Source organism: Volvox carteri (assembly GCF_000143455.1).
Source record: "Volvox carteri f. nagariensis unplaced genomic scaffold VOLCAscaffold_26, whole genome shotgun sequence".
Taxonomy (NCBI): domain Eukaryota; kingdom Viridiplantae; phylum Chlorophyta; class Chlorophyceae; order Chlamydomonadales; family Volvocaceae; genus Volvox; species Volvox carteri.
Genome location: NW_003307569.1, coordinates 310,391 through 318,313, shown reverse-complemented (window position 1 = coordinate 318,313; position 7,923 = coordinate 310,391). Strand labels below are relative to the sequence as shown.

At 53.1% G+C, this 7,923-nt stretch overlaps 1 protein-coding gene across 1 annotated transcript; it reads right to left on the bottom strand.

Moving 5' to 3' along the window:
- Positions 1 to 1,609: 1,609 nt before the first annotated feature.
- Positions 1,610 to 6,961, bottom strand: VOLCADRAFT_105255 (uncharacterized protein; the record flags this gene model as incomplete). Its single annotated transcript, XM_002951800.1, has 13 exons — positions 1,610 to 2,175; positions 2,206 to 3,166; positions 3,357 to 3,652; positions 4,310 to 4,411; positions 4,542 to 4,755; positions 4,848 to 4,918; positions 4,999 to 5,207; positions 5,453 to 5,545; positions 5,624 to 5,664; positions 5,771 to 5,859; positions 6,097 to 6,501; positions 6,589 to 6,612; positions 6,913 to 6,961. The coding sequence occupies 11 exons, from the start codon at positions 6,959 to 6,961 to the stop codon at positions 3,399 to 3,401; spliced, it is 1,551 nt and encodes a 516-aa protein (XP_002951846.1). The 3' UTR covers positions 1,610 to 2,175; positions 2,206 to 3,166; positions 3,357 to 3,398.
- Positions 6,962 to 7,923: the final 962 nt, after the last annotated feature.

Below are 7,923 nucleotides of genomic sequence, written 5' to 3'. Positions count from 1 at the left end.
GAGCCTTTGCCTCCTCAGGTGAAACGGTTTCGATCTTCGCATTCGTCAGAGCCTTGAAGATGAGAGGCCATCGGGGCAGCTCGGCGCGAACCACCACCGCTGAACGGGTTGGTCGCCGAGCGGACCGCGACCGAGAAGACGCAATGCTGCTGGACCGTGCGACAAGCATCTTGCCTAAAAGATATCTAGAAGTACTATGTGCACTAGACAATATAAATAATCTATGATAATCGTAGCTTTGTACCGCAGTGCGTCTTCTGGGCTCTGGCAAGTGATCTAAAGTGATCTTGAACGTCAGGGCTGGAAGTGCAAACGGTCCTCCGCGAGCAATAAATCCTTGAGAGAGCTTTCGGTATATGGAAATAGTAAGCTATGAAACACTATTACCATAGCTATTGGTTCACTATGACAAACCTCCTTGCTCGCACTCCAGCTGTGACCCACGGTCCGAGCTGCTGATCAAGCAAGAAACCTTCCAAACGCCAAGCAGGTATATTTAGCCTGCTGAAACACACTAAGCAATGCCAAGGATTCAACTCCACCACTAAAGAAGTTACAAAGCAAAAACGTAGGTCGCGTCCTTCCAGGTTGGATTGGCGGGACCAACAGAATAAATAAAGTTATCAAGAGACGTGAGAGGATACCTCGCAGCTGTCCTTATCAATATTTCGCGCGGATTTGGAACCGTGGCTTCGGAGCAGCATGTCAGTGGGGCTAGATGGGCCAGTTGGGCCATTAGGATTGTCAAACTCCACATTACAGGAGATGGCGGTGCCGTCATTCCCCCCTCTCGAATCACCGATGTCATACTCCACGACACCAAATCATGGAATCGTACGGCTTGTAACTGCCAGTGGTTGACGTATTCTTCGAAGGAGTGTGTGGCCTGATTGTACGACGGGAGGTGTATATGAAAGCGTGTGCATGTCCATGACCTGTAAGTACATATTGTATGCAGCGAGGAGGAGAATTATCTTAATTAACACATACACTGGCACCAACTGCCAACTGCTACCGGCATCAGCAACTAACTCGACCAGCTGACCTGTGCGGCTACTAACCAACACCCCGGAGCCCATTGCCATCGCCGACGCAGCTATGGCTATCCTAACCCCCCACCTGCCATCATCCCATATACCTGAGGTGAAGGGTGGAGGGAAAGAGGTGTGAAGAGGGAGGGGGACGGTTCTCTAGCATAGAGGGGGAGGGTTCTCTGCGTGGCAGGCGAGAGCAGGCAGCGTCTGTCAGCTCCCTTGTGTCAACAGGTCCTTTGCTTTGTTTCACGCTGAGGCTCGTGGTGCGAGATAGCCTCAAGGAGGAGGACGAGGAGGCGGGCGCTGTTTTTTCGCCATTGCCATATCATGTTACGTTTTTCGTAATTCGTCTCACAGTTACCATGCTGTTCCAACGAAACATTTTCCTTGGTGTTCTTAGGTTTAACATAGGGTACTTACCATCATGCACTACAACGCGAACGCACCAAAAAACTGAACACCTGCGCTATTGTTGTCAGAACGAGCGAGGCCATCCGGGGAACGGATAAGGGGAGGCAAAAGATCTCTTCCCCGACAACACCCGGACAGATCAGACCAAACCCTCAGATCAAACCCAGCTGCTCACAACATCAGGCGTATAAAGGAAATTACCACAAACAGGGGCTACCATTCAACAGAAGGAAACCATCATCACTCGCGCCCCCTCCGCCGCCGCCGCCACCTCCTCCCCTTCCTGCACATCAAGTGCAACTTCAATGTCGAGCACACGACGGCTGCCGTCCACTAGCGCTGCAGTTACCGACACCACATCGCGGAACACCATCGCCATCGCAGCACCCAACGAAGAGGAGCGACGCCACCTCGTCATCTTGTTGTACGACATCAGCTGTGCTGCAACCCCGCCCTCTCCGCACGCAAATGGCGGAACCCAACACGCACTGAGCCGAGCCCTCCGCCCAGCCGTCTGCAAAAAGTTCATTTCTCCCCCCTCGCGTGTGTGTGTGGGGAGGGCGGCGACGAACCGCCTAACCCCGTCTTTAAATCATGTACAGGGAGGGCCGTATACACGCGGAAATACGCCCCAGAAGGGATGGGGGGATGAAGAAAATCGCTCTCCAGCAATCTTCAGCACACAAAACACACCCACCCACCTACCTTTGGACTTGAACATTCACAACGCCGGCCGATCACCGGCCACCCTCCTCGTCGCCTGCACTGCCATGTATTAATACCACATTTTTCATTGAACGTCGTACAGGTCGGACATGGCTGAGCAGGTTTCCCACCACCACCCCCATGTCAGGCAGGTGCCAGCCGTCCTCGCGATCAACAACATGTGTCTCCTTGCGGCGGTACAAAAAAGCCACTTCGTTCCCTACAGCGCTCTCCACTTCGCTCTTTACGCAGCTATATCTCTCCTCTTCCTTGCATGCGGTCATGAGGGCACAGGGACTACGGCAGCGCCAGAGGACGTCGTGCAGAGATGCAGTCAAGTGTACGGCGTCCACACGTCCAGCTGCAATATCAACTCTCCAGCAAACCTACAGCTACAACAAGGAATCCTACTACTTGCCTTCTTCTTACCAGATGAATTATTGCTATCCTGCCACATGGCACCCTGCTAATCTCGGCCCAAATGAATCCACCCTCCCATAACTCAATCAACTAAGGTTGCTCCCGTGTGCACCTTTCCGTGTGCGCCACCCAAACCCCATGCCTCGCCCTTTCCATCTCGGTGCTCAGCTCAACCTCTAGTCGCATAACCCGCCAGGTGAGACCAGGCCCTAGCCGCGCTAATAGCTGCAGGGCCCCTGCATTCAGCCGCGGCTAGCACCAACAGCCGCGGATGCAGCCGCTCTGCTGCCACTCTGCCTTACTCGCCAACGTCTTCGATAACACCCATCACCCGCAAGGCCTTTCGTTGTCTCCCCCGCCTGCGCCGACGTCTTCAGCATCTCCCTGGCACTTTGCTCCACGTGCTTGGGTCTCCATCACCGACCCCCCAACCCATCCCGGCCTGCCCTGACCATTGCGAGTCGGCCCAAACGCAATACCCACTAAAGCAATTTGGATGGTACGACATTAGCAGCCACCTCCCAGCATTTCCCGGTGTCCGCGTGCATGGTTGTACCAAACCAAAAGCAGCTTCCACATCCCGTGCCTCGTTGCCGCTGTAGCAGGGAGTGAGAGGAAGAAGTCAACTTGAGACGAGTGGGAAGACAGTCGACAAGTAGGAGCACAATCGTGTGCTGATCCCGTACATGCCTCATCACACGTGTACCATGAATGGGGACTGTGGGGCCTGCAGCTATGAGGACAGACATACATAGGTGGTGACATTGCACGAGCCCACCTGCTTACCTTGCTATCCGTGGGCTGCTCCATGGCCAACACGTCTTACAGTCATACCCCCGCAAGCCACTCGTGCGCCAGTGCGCCCCTAGCATCCAGCTCCCGGTTAGACAGTGCGCGCTTGAAGGCCACACCGCTGGCGCTGAGCTCGAAGGGCAGGTAGGCCAGAAGGCAGTGCGACACGAGGCAGAGGTCCGACGCGCGAGTGTAGCGGCCATCCACCGAATCCAGGATGGGGTTGAACTCCGGCCACGTCGCCAGGGGGAAGGGTGACTGGCGGCAGTCCTGAGAGCTGTCAGCCCGCCCTGTTGGCACAGCGACGGGACGTGGGCATTATTTTACCCCTCATCATGACGAAAGGCAGGAGCAGTGGACAAAACGACGATACTGCGGTAAGGTCTGCTACCTACCTAGACAGGAGACGACCCTGTGCCTGGAGGCTGTAACACTAACAGTAGTAATACATTCCAATTAAGTCGAGGCCGACTCGTACATTTTCATTACTTCATCCAAAAATGACGGACAGCTCTTAAGTTCGGAAACATAGTATCTGAATTTATAGAATGCAATGAGGGGCCATGGATGGTCGTTGGAAGGTCACGCCCATGAGTCAACGCGGCATAGCAGCGTATATGACTGTTCAAACACAGCAAAATATGCACAGGCCAAGGAAAAACAGCAAAGCAGCAAAATTACTAAGAAATACTCTTAGTGACACTGTTGTTAACACTGTTGGGACACTGGTGCTAATGTCGGTCACACACCGGCGATGGTGAGTTTGTGAGCGGACTAGTTGTAACTTGTGGGGGAGTCTGGGGCCCCCGGAGGCCCCCCCAGCGCCTCACAGCTAAGTAGTAAACCGCACAAAACCCTGGAAATCTAATACTTGATGATAAGTAATAAAAAGGGACCTTCAGGCCCTAACGAAAAAACCACTGGGCTGTAATTGAAAAGCCACCCACCGGCGTGCTCCAAGTCCATCAGGATGAACCTATCCGCCATGTTGGGTGCTGAGCCTGGCACCATGATCACATTGCCCCAGTGAATGTCCCGGTGCACGAAGCCTGCACGAGGAAAATCATAAGGCCAGCGAGTAGTGGTAACCTTGAGCAGCAATACCAGTAGCAGCAATACCAATAGCAGGTTTATCAATAGCAGCAATACCTGCCTCGCCATCAGTGGATACACACACACCTGCTGCATGGAGCGACTCAATGCCAGTGAGCACGTCCCGAATCGCCTGCTTAAGGCTGGCCTCGTCCCCGGGCGGCCCATACTGCGGCACGCCGTGGGGCACCAAGTGCAGCACCAGCGTCTGGCCGTCTAGGTGGATGGCGTCCATGTCATTGGATGAGTGGAGCCGTACAAGATTTGGGCACTGCACCAGTGCGGCATTGGTGTACAGCTCCTGTGAATGGGTCATGTAACCAGAGGTTTGCACGTCAGCATGCTATGTAGAACACCATGCTGACTGTGCAGGGCCCGGCAGGTGATGTGTACCTTGAGAAGGCTGAAATCGTTAACACCAGAATGCCGCTCCTCGAAATCATAGACACGCTTCTGTACAAAATCTGCAAGACAGGTACATACAGCGTGTTTCATTAGGCCGAATTATGCTGCCAGTGTCTACATGACTGCAACCCTGCAGCACCTTCAAAGAATCTGACAGTACGGAGGAGCTCTCCACGAGGACCCTTGGATTGAAGCTTGCTTCCGAGGGCGACCGGAATCTTAGGTGAGTGTGGCGCGTACGACGCCAGCAGGCGCACGATGTTGAATGTGCAGTGCAAGGCTCGGATGCGCCCCAAGGGCGTGCTCAGATCGTAGAGACTGCTGATTGGGCTAACTTCAACTTTACCACTGGAAGAAAAAAAGAACACTGTCAGGCACAGGGGGCAGAAGTTTCCCTATGGACATGAGTGTAGGTGCATCTATATATTGAGGAGTGACTACAGACCATCTATTGCCAGGCAGATCTGTTGTACCATGGCACGTTCTGTAGACCAACCTATACAATAAACATATGTTTCGTCAATTTCTCAGTGCTATCTATTGTAGGATGACCCTGTCCGACGTCGCTTAGAGCCCTCATACTTTATCCATACCTGTTCCGGATGGAAAAGAACTGGAGCATGGTACCAGCGGCCGCGTAGGCTATCATGCATGGCATGCTGACGCCAGGCAGCAGCTCTGGCTTCCTGGTGGGGTGAACATGACAAGCATCAGACCAGCCCCACGGCTCTCATACTTGCTGTTGTGCTTGCACCACCACGTACCACGTGCGTGCCATCTTGTCCGATAGCTCTTCAATGGCCACCTTTGAACATGTGGCAGAAAGGAAAGGAGCAGGGGTCAAGGGGCTCAGGGGCGCTACAGGGTTATGCTAACTTTGCTTGCATATGCCCACCCAGGTTAAGTCCTACCGGCATGCCTGATGCCGATGCCTTATCCTCGCCCTTAAATAGTAGGGCGTTATTCAGCCAGCAGACATAGTCGGGCCGTTTCTGTCGAACTGTGGTCTCAGGGGGCGATGAGGCACACAGACACCACCAGGAGTGCGGGGCCGTGAAACAGATCAGTGCAGCAACCAGAACTCTCATTGTGGGCGACTATGGCGCCAAAGCTATGCACTATTGACCCGAAAATATGTGGGGTGGTTAATGGGGACATCAGGACATCAAAGGGGAAAAGGGGAAGTAGTCGAGAAAGATTTCGTTGCATCCCTCTTCATAGCAGTCCACCAACCTACCTGTGGCACCAGATGTGTCCATCACGTTGCGGTCCTGAGACACGTTCAGGTTGAGGGCACATGCGGCGAGCTCAAGCGGCATATCCACGACAAGCGCAACCTGGAAGGCAGTTTTATACTCTGATGTGCCGCCTGCAGATCCCCCGATGAGTGCCAATTCGACAATGGTCGACAGAGCATGTGCAGTTTTAACGGCATCTTCGTCCAGGTTGATGTAGTCCATGATGTCGGCATTCTGCTGGATGATGCCAAGCCTTTTGTGCACTGGCAGCTTCCGAGCCAAGGGCCCTTCCAGGAAGCTTTTGAGGTCTGTTGCAGCCTGCACAGAGCCCAGTGATAGCCGTGATGGCAGTGATGGCAGCATCTCGCGGATGTAGCGGTAACTTGTGTCAGTTTCATATTTAGCTGCAGATAGAGCACAACACGGCATTAGCACTCAATCCCTGCTTAAAGGCAACACACAGCATCACGGGCCTCATATATTGCACTCACCGCTGGCTCCAAATTCCACCACACCTGCAGATGGGGGAGGATCAGGGAACGCAAGCCAATGCATGTTAGATCCGATATTTAATATATTACCCAGCCACCTCATGCAGGTACAGCTGCCTGGGTTTATCCCCCTGGTAACACATTACCACCCTCTCCTATCCAGATCCAGAGTATGTTGACTCATCGCAACTCAGTTATCCCGTTTGGGTGCTAGTCTGGGCTGATAGTGCGGTGTTTCCTTTTCTCCACAGCTTTTAGGCGTTCAGGTAATGCCCTTGGGCCTTCGGCTCGTATGGGTAGTTTTACAGGTATGGGGTCACGCACCCCCCAACCATGTAACACACACACACACACACAGATCCAGAGTAATCATATATAGCATCACCCAGAGAGAGGCCGCATATGTATGTGTAGGAACTAATTCCCCGGGTTTTCCCTAGGTTGTGATTACCAAGGAATCAGCCCCCTTAAATGTCATGCAACCAAAGGGGCGAACAAGAGGCAGGATACATAGCTAGATGGGCGCTCTGAGCCTTCTTTGCATGCAGGTAGATAGGCAGGCCAGAGCCACAACACTGCCAAATCTGTTAGCGCTTCACTATCTACTGTAAGGAAATGGGGATAGTAAGCTTAGTGTTGTATTCCGCTTCTTAAATCTGGTCCCAAACTGATACATTTTTCTGTCTAATTTTTCCTTTCTCGCTTGGCGCGGTTACTGGACAAATTCGCTGGAACTAACTGAATTCCAACTGCCTATTTTGCCGCTTTTTCTGTCAGATCTTTATGGCTCCGACCTCTGGGTCAGACGGCGAGCGGGACGCTGTCATGGATGCCTACATTTAAACGCCGCCTCAGGCGGAAGTCCATACTTGCAGAAGTATGGGCGGGGGTCGTAGCACAGGCTACAACTGGGATGCTGGTCCCTGGCTTGCGGAGCCCCGTCATCGATTGGAAGCATGGATCAACGGTACGCCATTCCGGACTGGACCGCGCCTTTTCGGAACTGGCTGTACAATTCATGGGATGGCCGCATCCTCCGCTATTTAAGCGGGCGTGTTAGCGCGTGATATAGCGGCGAGAGCCGACAGGTTACAGGACGGATTCGCTCCGTCAAGGACTGGGTTCGTTCCTCAGTAAGGAGCATCAGAAGCGTAGGCTTCTGGTATCTCTCTCACTGGTGTATTGTTAGATTGTTGATGGATGGATGGATGGATGTCTAATCCCAGGCTTCCTCCCGAGTATAAATACTCGTTGCTTAGGAGGCCGTAACAACTTCTATTGTACGACGTCTCTTCAGATCTACATTGGTTGCTCGAACCGATGAGTCTGTAGGTA